Here is a 15,160-nt window from a genome sequence, read left to right on the forward strand (position 1 = left end):
GCTATGCTGTTCTCCAAAGTCACTGTGGATGATTATGAAATCATAGAGGTAGGGAAATAAGGAAAGAAGCAAACATGTTTTTCTCCAGCATAGAGGATGCAGGTGCAGAGTCCCAGGGCAATGATATCCCCAGAGCACACATACAAGAGTGAAAAGCAAGAAAAGCCAGCACATTCATGTTCACTCTAATTATTTAGAGGAAAATGTCAACATTCACTTACCCTTGGTTTTCTGGACTTTCTTCTGTGTCCCTGTCTTGCATGAGAACCATAGACTATGTAACATCAGGAACCACCTGTAGCTAACATCTTCTCTGACACTGTCAAGGTCTGAACCTGTTCCATGAACTAAGCCAATAATCTTCTTGGCTCATCCTAGTTGCAGGGGATTTTGTCTGGGTAGTGCAGACCCTGACATGTCTCTTTCTTTGCTTTGCCTCTTTCTAATCTTGCAATCTATGTATGCGTTAATGAAAATAACTAATCAGAAGTGTTTTGAGTATGGGAAGCCCACCACATACTTGAAGGCTGACTTAATCCTAGGTGCGTTTATCCCCATTTTCTTCACACTAGAAGGACCCAAGGAAATCCAGATATTTTTTGAGAAAAAAGAGAATCCACTAATCAAAAGTTTAATGTAAGTACTTGTGCCCCTGTGCTAAGGATTATTCTCAAACTTAATGTAAGTACTTGTGCCCTGTGCTAAGGCTGTTCTAGCTGTACGACAGTGCATGCTCATCTGCACACATGTAATTCCTTTAAGAATAATGAACTGTATACACAGAAATGTGAAACTCAGTTGGAAACTTTCCTCATTCATTATGCTTCTAGAGATCTTTACTGCCCTCCTCTTTATTTTTCTAGTCAAGTAGAGATCAAAAGAGGGAAATCACCAACTTTTGTGTCTGTCCATATTGTGAGTTCATGGTAAGGCTTATATTATTTACACAGATTGACTTTAATGTGTCAGGAGTGGTTGCACCCCGCTCACATATCTTTGGGATTCTAAATGTGTTGTGTTTGAATGTTTCTTTCTTTCTATAGACCAGGAAAGTTTCTGTTAAATCCCCATGTCTTTAGTGCATACCTTAGCATCTCCGACCCCACATGTTCTTGCATTAGTTTGTTTAAATATCTCAAGATTTCGACATTGTGATCATGTTTATTACTTATTTATTTCTCATTGATATTTTAATGCAGTGTCTGCAAATCCCATTCTTCATTCCTGATACTCTGTCTTCTGCTTCCTCAGTGCTGCTGGAATCACTTTCCACTGAGTTTTTATTGGCAGTTTCTTGTTTTTATTTCCAACATTTCTATCTCTTCCTCCCTTACCCCAGAATCTCCATTTCCTTTTAGGATTTGACTTTCTTGGTACTGAGTATTTGATACATATTTTTTTCACCCTTCAGCCATTGTTTTCCTGTACAGTGTTGTATTTGTCTCAATGCCCAGTTGAATTTACTTTCTTGTTTCTATTTTCTTTTAGGTCATCCATCTTTTTACTGTTTGAACTACTAATCTGACATTTGATGTTTCTGAATATTTCTTGGTTCATTTGTTGGTTAGTTATATTTTGGAGTAATAATTTTGCTTTTTTTAGTAATTCTTGTTGTTTGCTTTTATTGTTTTAACAATACCTTTGTTCATTTGAGCATCAATTGTAGGTTTATGTGGTTCTATACTAAGAAGTTTCTTCTTAAATGTCCAACCTATTCATTGCTCTGTAAGAAGGAAACAAACTTCCAGGCCTATACTCCTAGTACTTGTGGTGTTATGGAATATGTGAAGAAAAAATTCCTAGATTCTAGATTTATTTTTAACATACACTACTCTTAGGAATGCTTTCACAGGATGGAAGGGCTACAGTTCTGTAGCCCACTACAGCAGGAGATGGAAGGAGTTCCAAGACTAGGAGGAGAGAGAGCCCATCCTCAAGGAGAGGCAATGGGCAGGAAAGCTTTAACTGTTACCTGTTACCAGGAGACTAATATGATTGACTTATGGAAGCAATAATTCAAAAGGAGTACTTATCCGCCTGATGTGTCATAGGTGAATTCCAGTCGCATCTCACTGAATCTTGCATTAATTTGTTTTAGTTTACAGATGAAGATGAAAGACTTAGATATATTAATATTTCCACTCTCTGTAATCTGTACTGAAACCTTATTGTAGAAGAAGCAGATAGCCAGTGTCTATTTATAGCTGTTGTAGACTCATGATTTAGAGTCATATCAAAAGCTTAGTGATTCAAAGGGGGATAAAAATATGAACACTCTTTCCCTGTTTCCTTTGTCCAGATTTTATGTATGTATGTCAGATAAGTGTTCAGCACAATGAGAAGCAATTTGAAGTCTTATTTAGAAAACAATGAAAGAAAATTAAAAATTTTACTCGTTGGCTATGAAAATAGTAGGTAGTACTTTACCAAGACTAGATTAATAGCTAATCAGAACTCTGCTGATTAATATGATAAACTATATATGTTTGAATCTTTAAGTCTCATTTTCATATACCTTAGATATGTTAAACACACCTTTGTAACTTTCATTTACCTACTTTAAATCACTTCCCTAGAACCTCAAAACTAACATCAACTTCAAACTTTTCTCCATCCAGTCTTTTACCAGGAGACTAATATGATTGACTTATGGAAGCAATAATTCAAAAGGAGGTTCTTTACAATAAAAGAATAGTAAAATGTATATTTGTTTCTAGTAATAGCATGATAGTTTCAATTTGGTTTTCTTTTTTATTGATTTTTATTGAGCTCTACATTTTTCTCTGTTCTCCTCCCTGCCTTCCCCCTCACTTTCAATCCTCTCCCAAGGTCCCCATGCTTCCAATTTAATCAGGAGATCTTGTATTTTTCTACTACCCATGTAGATTAGATCCATGTATGTCTCTCTTAGAGGCCTCACTGTTGTCTAGGTCCTCTGGGATTGTGATTTATGGGCTGGTTTTCTTTGTTTTATGTTTAACTTGTTTGTGAGATTATCTTTTTTAGTGTTAGCCCTGTCAGCAGGTAACCCTGTGTGTGAGTCTGCCTTTTTCAGCAGATGACCTGTTCACTGTAGAATAAAACAAGACCTGACTTTTGCATATGATATGGACTGACCATGCAACTGCAGCCTTGTTGGGAGGAGCTGAGTAGGACTGCTTGCTGCTGCTAAAATTATAAAACTGAAACTTGCTATCACCACTATTAGATATCTGAGGATACATGTGAGCAGGAAGTATAATCTAAATTGCCTCTGTATCATCTAAAATGATAGAGACTTACCTGATATTGGGGCAACCAGTTGGGATCCTTCATATGATTTGAATATCTTTTTTAAGAGCAGAGATTGTCATGTTTAGATGTCACATGAGACACCATTGGACTTTGGTTGCCACATAGGACAGCATCAGCCTTCAACGACCAGACTCATGAGATTTGAGAAATATATCTATGGAGGAGGAACTTGAGGAAACTGACCTACCTTGCCAAGGCAGAGTGGGGCATTCAACACCACAGTGTTCAAAGTTTGGGCAGGGATCAGGTGGTGGGTGAGACATATGCCAGCTCTTGACCCAGTGGCAGGCATTAGTGCAGCTGAGGTAATATCCAGGTGAAGTCTGTATTTTCCATGGTATTTGTGGATAAACTCAACTACAGATTATGGAAGCTGGTATTTTTGTTTATAAGGTGAAGTCTTTTTATTAAGTACCTTAAATGCCATGTTCAACAGATCTCTCTGAGGGGTTTGAGGGACATCATCTAATTTATTTACTATATCTGATTTTACACAAACTTTACTTCTTTTTAGTTACTTGCTTAAGACTTGTCATTGATAACATAAGCAGAAGGCTAAAGCTTGTCCTGCTGTAAATGAAATACATTCGTACTCATCGTGACCAAAACAAGGCTCTGAGCAGGGTAAAGAATTTGATCATTTACAAAGTGACTGACCATTAGCTTGAATGTCTTAATTATCTTCTACAGTTTACAAGTTGGTAGCTTTTATAAGAATAGAATTTACAGTTTCATCCCTGTTAAGTGAGCCTTATAATTTTGAATTGAACATTTAATTGAAGACCCTTGCTGGGCAGTGGTGGTAAATGATTTTAATCCCAGCACTAGGGAGACAGAGGCAGATGGATCTCTGTGAGTTCGAAGTCAGCATGCTCTACAAGAGCTAGTTTCAGGAGAGGTACCAAAGCTACACAGAGAAATCCTCCTTCGAAAAACCAAAGGAAAAATAAAGATCCTTTGGCAACAAAATAAAATTTTAAACAAAAAATATAGTCCACAGCACATCTGGGAACACAACTTCATGATCATTCATAGTATATCTTTACAGAATATCAGTTTCTTATATGACATATTTTATTCAAAAAGCTCAAGACTAACAAAGTTATCAAATACAAAAGAGGCATGCATCCATCTTAGATTCAGTTTCTTCTAGCCAGGATAGATGTTAGAAATTTATAAACTTTATCAAGCATAACTTATTCATTAAATACATATTATTTTTTATCTATATTGTCTATATGCCTAGGGTTGGACACAGTTAGCAATGGCAAAAGTGATCTGACATACATCTCTAAATCAGTTTCTATTATGGTAAATAGGCTCTTAAAACCTTGGTAATCATAAATCATCTTGAAACTTTTGCCTTTAGCAAGTTCTTTTATCCACAAACAAGAATTAAATCAAATGACATGTGCAGTTTTTTTGTGTCATATCTGTTTTTCTAAACAAGAGTTGCATTCAAGTCACAAATAAGCATATTCCATATTTTTAACTCTAAAGTCTTTCTGTTACAAATTTTAACCTGAGTTTTTGTTTCAGATTTTACAGATTTTTAAACTATATTCAATGAATTCACAAATTCATAGCTACAGAAGCTTTAGAAAATAGGCTTATAAATCTTTAAGACAAATACTTTATCAAAAGTTTTAGGGATATAAGAGAGGGAAGTAGATTAGCAGCCATAATCACTATTTCAAAAAGTTTGTTTTTTAGTTATTTTTAAGCATATGGTGTCTTTTACTTTTTGTTCTCCTTCGCCTTCTTATAGATTCAGGTATATCTGACACAGGACAGATTTGAATGAAACTTTCAAGCAGCATACTCAAGTCTGGAGGGAGAGGGCTGAAACACAGAGCCAACTTCTTTATCGAATACTCAAAATAAAACAGTTTTTAAAATTATTCATAGTGCAAAGATATTCGAATCTCTGTAAAACTGTTCAGTGGTCAGAGGAAAACACATGAACAAGCAGAGAGTAAAGAAGATTCCATGAGAAGACAAGAGCAGGGGACAAAGAAAACACAGATATAAGAGACCTTGAGAATAAATAGCAGAATGAGTTTCGAAATCAGGGACTTTGGGATCATATGCTTGTGAAGTAGAGAAAGTTGTTACAATTTTTGAGCATTTGGAAATCCAGAGTGCCATCTTTGCTCATTGACCTATCCTTGGGAATATCCATTTGCAAGAAGACAACTAGTATTAAGGAAAACTCTAAATCTGAGAAGGAAAAAAAGATGAGAGAAGGTACATGAAAGTATTCTGAGCAAGCTCAAGGAGTAAGCAAAGAATATGTTTGGAGGAAGAGCAAGTATGGGAGAGAGAAGGGTAAGTTTCCTGGAGTTGCCAAGAAGTCTGAGAGATTTGTCAGAGCAAAATGTCCGAAATAACAAAGGAGAAACATCGCTTTCCATGAGATGGGTGTCCAATAGGGCAAGAGAAACTGCCTCGTGCACTTGCTAAAACTCTAGATAACCCATCCATTCACATATCAATGCTGAGTGGTTTCAAGACTGCATCTCAAAAGTTCTCCCTTGATCTAAAACCAGAGAAGTTGGAATAACAGAAACTAGAGGTTCCAATGTCTTAATAACATTGACCTTACTATTGATAAAACAAACAATCCAATATAAAACACATGGGCCTAAACTGAGAATTCAGTTTAGTGACTGAGAAAGAACATAAATATGCTCAAGCTCCTTATCAATTAGTGAAATATAAATCAAAACTTCTTTGATATTTTATATTTCACAAGAACATAAATCACAAGAAATGCAGGAATATATATATGAGTTAGGGGGATTACAAACTGGTAAGCCCTAAGAAAATTAGTGTGGAGGATTTCTAAAAGTGTGGAAAGATATCTACACTATTCTCTATGTCTATCAGTCCTGGGCATATGTGTAAAAGACTGCGTATCCAACTGTAGAAATTCTTTTTTTTTATTAAGAAAAGAAGAAAAAAAACATAAACAAAAAACAAGTTTCCACCTCCTCCCAGCCTCCCATTTCCCTCCCCCTCCTCCCACCCTTCTCCCCCTCCCCCCACTCCTCTCCCCCTCCCTCTCCAGTCCACAGAGCAGTCCGGGTTCCCTGCCCTGTGGTAAGTCCTAGGTCCTCCCCCCTCCGTCCATATCTAGGAAGGTGAACATCCAAACTGGCTAGGCTTCCACAAAGCCAGCACATTAAGTAGGATCAAAACCCCGTGCCATTGTCCTTGGCGTCTCATCAGCCCTCATTGTTCGCCATGTTCAGAGAGTCCGGTTTTATCCCATGCTTTTTCGGTCACAGTCCAGCTGGCCTTGGTGAGCTCCCAGTAGATCAGCTCCACTGTCTCAGTGGGTGGGTGCACGCCTCGTGGTCCCGACTTCTTGGCTCATGTTCTCCCTCCTTCTGCTCCTCATTGGAACCTTGGGAGTTCAGTCCAGTGCTCATGTGTGGGTCTCTGTCTCTATCTCTATCCATCACCAGATGAAGGTTCTATGATGATATGCAAGATATTCGTCAGTATTGCTCTAGGATAGGGTCATTTCAGGTTCCCAATCCTCAGCTGCCCAAGGAACTAACTGGGAACCTCGGCTTGGGCACTTGGGAGCCCCTCTAGGGTCAAATCTCTTGCCCACCCTAAAGTGGCTCCCTTAACTAAGAATTGTGGTTCCATGCTCCCCTATCCACCTTTCCTTTATCCCAATTCTCCTGATTCCCCAAGTCCCCCCTCCTTCCCTTCTACCTTTTCTCTCCCCATCTCTCCTTACCCCCATCCCACCCCACCCCCAAGATCCTAATTTTCTCCGCGGCAATTTGGTCTACTTCCCTTAGCCAAGAGGATAACTATATGTTTTTCCTTGGGTTCTACTTCTTACTTAGCTTCTTTAGGTTCACCTATTGTAGACTCCGTGGCCCTTATTTATGGCTAGAAACCAATTATGAGCGAGTACATCCCATGTTCATCTTTTTGGGTCTGGGACACCTCACTCAGGATAGTGTTTTCTATTTCCATCCATTTGCCTGCAAAATTCGAGAAGTCATTGTTTTTTACCGCAGCGTAGTACTCTAGCGTGTATATATTCCATACTTTCTTCATCCATTCTTCCATTGAAGGGCATCTAGGTTGTTTCCAGGTTCTGGCTATTACAAATAATACTGCTATGAACATAGTTGAACAAATGCTTTTGTCATATGATAGAGCATCTCTTGGGTATATTCCCAGGAGTGGTATTGCTGGGTCCAGGGGTAAGTTGATCCCGAATTTCCTGAGAAACCGAAACACTGACTTCCACAGTGGTTGCACAAGATTGCATTCCCACCAGCAATGGATGAGGGTACCCGTTCCTCCACAGCCTCTCCAGCAAAGGTTATCCTTGGTGTTTTTGACTTTAGCCATTCTGACAGGTGTAAGATGATATCTCAAAGTTGTTTTGATTTGCATTTCCCTGATTGCTAAGGAAGTTGAGCACGACTTTAAGTGTCTTTTGGCCATTTGAACTTCCTCTGCTGAGAATTCTCTGTTCAGCAGAATACAAGAGATAGAAATTCTTGAACATCTATGTTCATTGTTGCTCTATTCACAATAGTCTTGAAATGGAAGCAGCCTCAATGTCAATCAACTGATGAATGAATATTTTAACTGTGGTACACGTATACAACTAAATTTTATTTGGTGCAAATACAAATAGAATTATGGAATCTATATGTAACAGATGGAGCTGGAATTACCATTCTGAATGAGGTAACCCAGACACAATAAGACAAAGTCAAATGCTTTCTCTTATATGCAGATGCTAGTTTTGAATCTTCCGGTGTCTCTACTTGACTGGAGTACACATATTAGCCAGGAAACTACTAAGGTGCAAAGGAGAGGGGATTTCACTTGCAGGAAATAGAACACATGTGGTATGAAGAGGGGAAGGGAAATACTGGAGCAGGAAGTGTTAAGTAGCAAGTGATGGGGAGCAGACCAGAGAAAGTGTGTGAAGGAATAACTAACTCTAAGACCTTGGAGAAAGCTCATGGAAATGTACTCCTATAGAAGCTTCCTAAATACATACACTTATAAAGCACTATTGCTGGGGGAGAATGCCTCTCCCAAAGATCATGAACCATTAAGCAAAATACAAGTGCTAGGTATGAGTTAACTGTCTTACGTTGTTTGCAAATATTTGTCGCTATACACACAAACATTACCAGCTTTTCCTTTGCTCTTGGTTACCCTCCAGAATCTGATGGCAGGACCTGTTTAATGGGAACATCACATAGTTGAGTCACAGGACATGGAGTAATTAAGCTGTGGCTGACATGGAAATTTCATTCGTACCTGCAGCATCCACAGTAATTAAAAGTGTTATACACATTAATAAAAAATGTAATAAACTGTATAACACACCAGCAATCCCTGAAACCAACAATTATGACTGGCAGGAAAACATATGCCCACTGATGATATATCCTTATACTGGCATGAATATTATGGGAGTAACCCACAACATTCTTCTCAGGTTTAAGTCCAGCTCCAATAGTCAAATATCATGTCCCATTGACATAAGAAACTATGGTTAGTTGTGTCATTTGTCCTAAATGAGAGCCTAATAATATTATTAGGCTAAATAAAGCAAAATGTTACCTACCTGCTCAGTTCTTACCTTTAAGTGGGAATTTAAGTGCATACTTTCCTTATACCTTCTCAGGGAGGCTTCATTTTCCAATAGATGGTGTTCAATACATAAACCTATAAGTAGTCACCAACCAGATAATGAGAGATTGTGGAGTACCCAGATCTGCATGGGACACGTTTATCATATACTCTTTCCCCTCAAAACTCAGAAGAGAGAGTAGAACTTTCTAAGAGTCAGAGGTAGTGCATAATTGGGTTGAAATTGTTTGTTCATTAAATGACATGGCCATGGCACACATGGACTGACTGCACAGGACCATCAAGAAATGAATAAAATCCCCGCATTAATGGGAGAGAGGATCATGAATACTGCTCCTGCCTAAGGAGCCATTGACAGTTTGTAGCTGCTCAAGGTAGGAAAATCGGTTTTCTTCAGGAAGTGATCACTGAGAGGATTCCCATTCTTCAGCAGAAGGCCTCCCTCCCATGTATGTGCAGGTAATGCAGAGCGCCCTCTATGGGGATTTACAGAGAATGCACTTGAATTTAGGTGGTGAAAGTGTCAGGAATGATAAGGGAACAAGAAGTGGTTAAGGGGCGATATGGATTTGATGAAAACACATTCTATGCATGTAAGATATTCTCAAATAATAAAGACATATGCTATTTTTTATTTCTTTATAAATAATACCCGTGAAAATTTCCACTTCCTCCCCTCCTCCCACTTCCTTCAAGCTCCTCCAGACACCCTCTCTCCCACCCCCTTCAGTCTTAAGAGAGAGCAAGGCACCTTGGACTGTGGGATGTCCAAGGCTCTCCCCCCATTATCTAGGCTTAGGAAGGTATGTATCCAAAAAGAATAGGATCCCCAAGAGCCAGTACATGCAGTAGAGACAAATCCCAGTGCCATTATCATCGTCCCCTTTGTCTGCCCCAACTGTCAACCACATTCAGAGGGTACAATTTGATCCCACGCTCATCCATACCCAGTCCAGCTAGTGTTGGTGAGCTCCCATTAGCTCAGGCATATTGTCTCAGTGGGTGGACCAACCCCTCGGGTCCTGACTTCCTTGCTCATAATCTTCCTCCTTCCACTTGTCAACAGGACTTTGGGAGCTCAGTCCAGTGTTCCTATGTGGGTCTTTGTCATTGTCTCCATCCTTCACCGCACGTAGTCATCAGTCTGACTATGGGACAAGGCCAGTACAGGCACCCTCTTTTCCACTGCCCAGGGTCCTAGCTAAGGTCATCCCCATGGACTCCTGGGAAATCCTGCAGAACCAAGCCTCTTGCAAACTCCAAAATGGCTCCCTCAATTAAGATATCTCCTCCCCTGCTTCCATATCCATCCTTCCTACATCTCAACCATCCCACTTACCCAAGCTCTCCCCTCCCCTTCCCTTGTTCCCTCTCCCCTTCTCCCCTTCACTCTAGCTCCTCCCACCCAGTGCCCCATGTACCAATTTTTGCCTGGCAATCTTGTTTGCTTCCAATTTCCAGAAGGTTCTTTATGTGTTTTTCTTTGGGTACAACTTTTTACTTAGCTTCTCTGAGATCATGAACTATAGGCTCAATGTCCTTTGTTTATGGCTAGAATCCACTAATTAGTGAGTATATACCATATTCATATTTTTGGTTTTGGATTATCTTACTCGGGATAGTGTTTTCTACTTCCATCTATTTTCATGCAAAATTTAAAATATCATTGCCTTTTACCATTGAGTAGTACTCTAATGTGTAGATGTGCCACACTTTCTTTATCCATTCTTCAATTGAGGGACATCTAGGTTGTTTCCAGGTCCAGGATATTACAAATAGTGCTGCTATGAACATAGTTGAACAAATGCTTTTGTAGTATGATTGGGCATCTTTTGGGTATATTCCCAAGAGTTATATTGCTAGATCCTGAGGTATGTTGACTCCCAATTTTCTAAGAAACTGCCACATTGATTTTCAAACTGTTTGCACAAGTTTGCATTACCACCAGCAATGGATAAATGTTACCTTTACTTCAGCATGAGCTATAATTGGTGTTTTTGATTTTAGCCATTCTGACATGTGTAAGATGGTATCTCAGAGTTCTTGTGATTTGCATTCCCTCATAGCTAAGGAAGTTGAACATGTCCTTAAGTATCTTTTGGTCATTCTGAGTTTAGTTCAGTACACCATTTTTAATTGGGTTATTTAGAATTTTAATGTCTAGTTTCAGGACTTATTTAAATATTTTGGAGATTAGTCCTTTGTCTGAGTGGGGTTGGTGAAGATCTTCTCCCATTCATAGGTTGTCATTTGTCTTAATGACAGTGTCCTTTGATTTACAGAAGCTTCTCAGTTTCAGGAGGTCCCATTTAATCATTGTTTTTCTTTTTGTCTGTGGTACTGGGGTTATACATACGAAGTGATCTCCTGTTCCCAAGCATTGCAGGCTACTTCCAACTTTCTCTTCTATCAGGTTCTGTGTGTTCAGATTTATATTGAGGTCTTTAATCCATTTGGACTTCAGTTTTGTGCATGGTGATATATGGATCTATTTTCACTCTTCAACAGGTTGACATCCAGTTATGCCAGCACCATTTATTAAAGATGCTTTCTTTTTTCCGTTGTATAATTTTAGTTTCTTTGTTAAAAATCAGGTTTTCATAGGTGTGTCGATTAATATCTGGGACTTCAGTTCAATTCCATTGGTCAAAATGTCTGTTTTTATACCAATACCAAGCTGTTTTCATTACTATAGCTCTGTAATAGAGTTTGATGTCAGGGATGGCAATGCCTCTGGAAGTTCCTGTATTGTATAAAATTGTTTTGACTATCCTGTTTTTTTTCCATATAAAGTTGATTTTTGTTCTCTCAAGGTCTGTGAAGAATTTTGTTGGGATTTTGATGGGAATTGCATTTAACTTATAGATTGCCTTTGTAGGATTTCCATTTTTACTATGTTGATTCTACAAATCCAAGACCATGGGAGATCTTTCCATTTCTGGTATCCTCTTCATTTTCTTTCTTTAAAAGACTTAAAGTTCTTGTCAAATAGGTCTTTCACTTCCTTGGTTAGTGTAAACCCAAGATACTTTATGCTATCTTTGGCGATTGTGAAAGGTGAGGTTTCTCTGATTTTACTCTCAGCTTCTTTATCCTTTGTGTATAGAAGGGCTACTGATTTTTTCAGTTTATCTTGTATCCTACCACATCACTGAAGGTATTTATCAGCTATAGGAATTCTCTGGTAGAGGTTTTGGGGTCACTTATGTACACTATCATATCATCTGCAAATAACAAAAGTTTGACCTCTTCATTTCCAATTCTAATCCCTTTGATCTACTTATGTTTTCTTATTTCTAATGCTAGAACTTTAAGCACTATATTGAAGAGATATGGAGAGAGCGGACAGCCTTGTCTTGTTCCTAATTCTAGTGGAATCTCTTTGAGTTTCTCTCCATTTAATTTGATGTTAGCTTCTGGCATGCTGTACATTACTCTTTTGATATTTAGATATGATTCTTTTATCCTGAATCTCTCCAAGATCTTTATCTTGAAGGGGTGTTATATTTTGTCAAATGCTTTTTTGACATCAAGTGAAATGATTGTAAGGTTTTTTCTTTCAGTTTATTCATATGATTGATTACACTGATAAATTTTTGTATGTTAAACCAGACCTGAATCTCTGGGATGAAGCCTAGTTGATTGTAATGGATGATTTTTTTATATGTGAACTTGGATTTGGTTTGACAGAATTTTATTGAGAATTTTTGCATCCTTGTTCATGAGCAAGATTGGTCTGTAATTCTCTTTCTTGGTTGAGTCTTTGTGTGGTTTTGTTATCAGGGTAACTGTAGCTTCACAAAAAGAGTTTGGCAATGACCCTCTGTTTCTCTTATGTGTAACACATTAAGGAGTATAATTATTAGGTCTTCTTGAAAGTTCTAGTAGAATTTGCACTTAACTCATGAGGCCCTGAACTTTGTTTGATTGGGAGTTTTTTGATAACAGCTTCTATTTCCTTGAGACATATAGGTCTATTTAAATTGTTCACCTGTCTTGGTTTAATTTTGGTATGTGGTATCTATCAAAAAAACTGTCCGTTTCTGTAACATTTTTCTATTTTTTTTTGGAGTACATGCATTTGTAGTAAGACCTAATGATTCTCTGAATTTCCTCAGTGTCTGTTGTTATGTCCCCTTTTCATTTCTTATTTTAATTTGGATGTTCTATCTCTGCCTTTTGATTAGTTTGGATAGGGGTTTGTCAATTTTGTTGATTTTCTCAAAGAATCAGCTCTTTGTTTCATTGAATCTTTGTATTGTTTTCTGTGTTTCTATTTTGTTGATTTCAGCCCTCAGTTTGATTACTTCCAGTCTTCTACTCCTCCTTGTTGAGTCTGCCTCTTTTTTTTCTAGAGCATTTAGGTATGCTGTTAAGTCTCTAAAGTGAGCTTTCTTTGTTTTCTTTATGTGGGCACTTAGTGCTATGAACTTTCCTCTTAGCACTGTTTTCAATGTGTCCCATAGTTTTGGGTATGTTGTATCTTCATTTTCATTTAATTTAAGAAAGACTTTCATTTCTTTCTTTATTTGTTCCTTGATCCAAGTGTAATTCAGTTGTTGACTGTTCGGTTTCCATGAGTTTGTAGGCTTGCTGGGGGTAGTATTGTTGTTAAATTCTTACTTTTCTCCATGGTGATCTGATAAGACACAGGTGATTACTCCAAATTCTTTTGTATTTGTGGATGTTTGCATTGTTACCGAGTATGTGTTCAATTTTAGAGAAGGTTCCATGAGGTTCTGAGAAGAAGGTATATTCTTTCTTCTTTGTGTGGAATGTTCTATAGATGTCTATTTGATTCATTACATCTGTTAGTTCTCTTATTTTTCTGTTAGGTTTCTGTCTGGTTGAACTGTCTCTTGGTGAGAGAGGACTGTTGATATTTCCTACTATTAATGTGTGGGGTTTGATGTGTGATTTGAGTTTTAGTAATGTTTCTTTTACATATGTGGGTGCTTTTATATTAGGGGCATAGATATTCAGGGTTGAGACTTCATTTTGATGAATTGTTCCTGTTATGAGTATAAAGTGTACTTCTCCATCTCTTCTGATTGATTTTAGTTTGAAACCAATTATGTTAGATATTAAGATAGCCTCACCCGCTTGTTTCTTAGGTCTGTTTGATTGGAAAATCTTTTCCCAACCCTTTACTCTGAGGTAGTGTCTGTCTTTGAGGTTGAGGTGTGTTTCCTGTAAACAGCATAATGTTGGATCCTATTTTCATAACCATTCTCTTAGCCTGTGTCTTTTTATAGGTGAATTGAGTCCATTGATATTAAGTGATATTAATGACCAGTGGTTATTTTTTGGTGGTAGTGTTTGTGTGTTTCCCTTCTTTGAGTTGTGTTGGTGGAGGGTTATCAGATGTGTGCGCTATTGTGGGTGTTGTTGGCTTCCATTGGTTGAGGTTTTCCTTCTAGTACTTTCTGTAAGGCTGGGTTTGTGTATACATATTGTTTAAATCTGTTTTTGTCATGGAATATCTTGTATTTTCTCTTGATGGTGTAAGAAAGCTTTGCTGAGTATACTAGTCTGGGCTTGCATCCATGGTCTCTTAATGTCTGCAGCACATCTCCAAGATCTTTTGATTTTTCAGCTTTTTCATTGATAAATCAAATGTAATTCTGATAGGCTTACCTTTATATGTTACTTGACATTTTCCTTCGCAAATCTTAAAATTCTTTCTTTATTCTGTATGTTTTGTGTCTTGATTATTTTATAGTGAGGGTGTTTTTTTGATTCATCCTCTTTAGAGTTCTGTAAGTTTCTTGTACCTTTATAGGAATATCCTTCTTTAGATTGGGAAAGTTTTCTTCAGTAATTTGGTTGAATATATTTTCTGGGCCTTTGAGCTGTAATTTGTTTCCTTCTTCAACTGTATTATTCTTAGGTTTAGTCTTTTCATGGTGTCCGAAATTTCTTGGATGTTTGTGCTAAGAATTTGTTGGATTTTCTTTGACCAATGATTCTATTTCCTCTATTGTATCCTCTGTGCCTGAGATTTTTTCTTCTATTTTTGTATTCTGTTAGTAATATTTCCCTCTGTAGTTCCTATTTGTTTACCAGGTTTTTCATATCCTATCTTCCCCCAGTTTGTGTTTTCTTTATTACCTCCATTTCAGCCTTCATATCTTGACCTGTTTCCTTCACCTGTTTGATTGCTTTTTCTTTATTTTCTTTTTTTTAATTGAGAAAAGGAGAAAAAAAAAACAAGTTT

General features: G+C 37.7%; 1 protein-coding gene across 1 annotated transcript in view; it reads left to right on the top strand.

The window, feature by feature from the left end:
* The first annotated feature begins 415 nt into the window (after window positions 1–415).
* LOC121464674 (vomeronasal type-2 receptor 26-like) overlaps window positions 416–15,160 on the top strand; it is a 49,978-nt gene continuing 35,233 nt past the window's right edge. The window contains exon 1 of the mRNA XM_041677696.1: window positions 416–636. Within this exon, the coding sequence (XP_041533630.1) occupies window positions 416–636 (221 nt within the window). The remainder of the gene's footprint in view (window positions 637–15,160) is intronic.

Source organism: Microtus oregoni, unplaced genomic scaffold (assembly GCF_018167655.1).
Source record: "Microtus oregoni isolate MIOR12 unplaced genomic scaffold, Mior012 000029F_ref0000214, whole genome shotgun sequence".
Lineage (NCBI taxonomy): Eukaryota > Metazoa > Chordata > Mammalia > Rodentia > Cricetidae > Microtus > Microtus oregoni.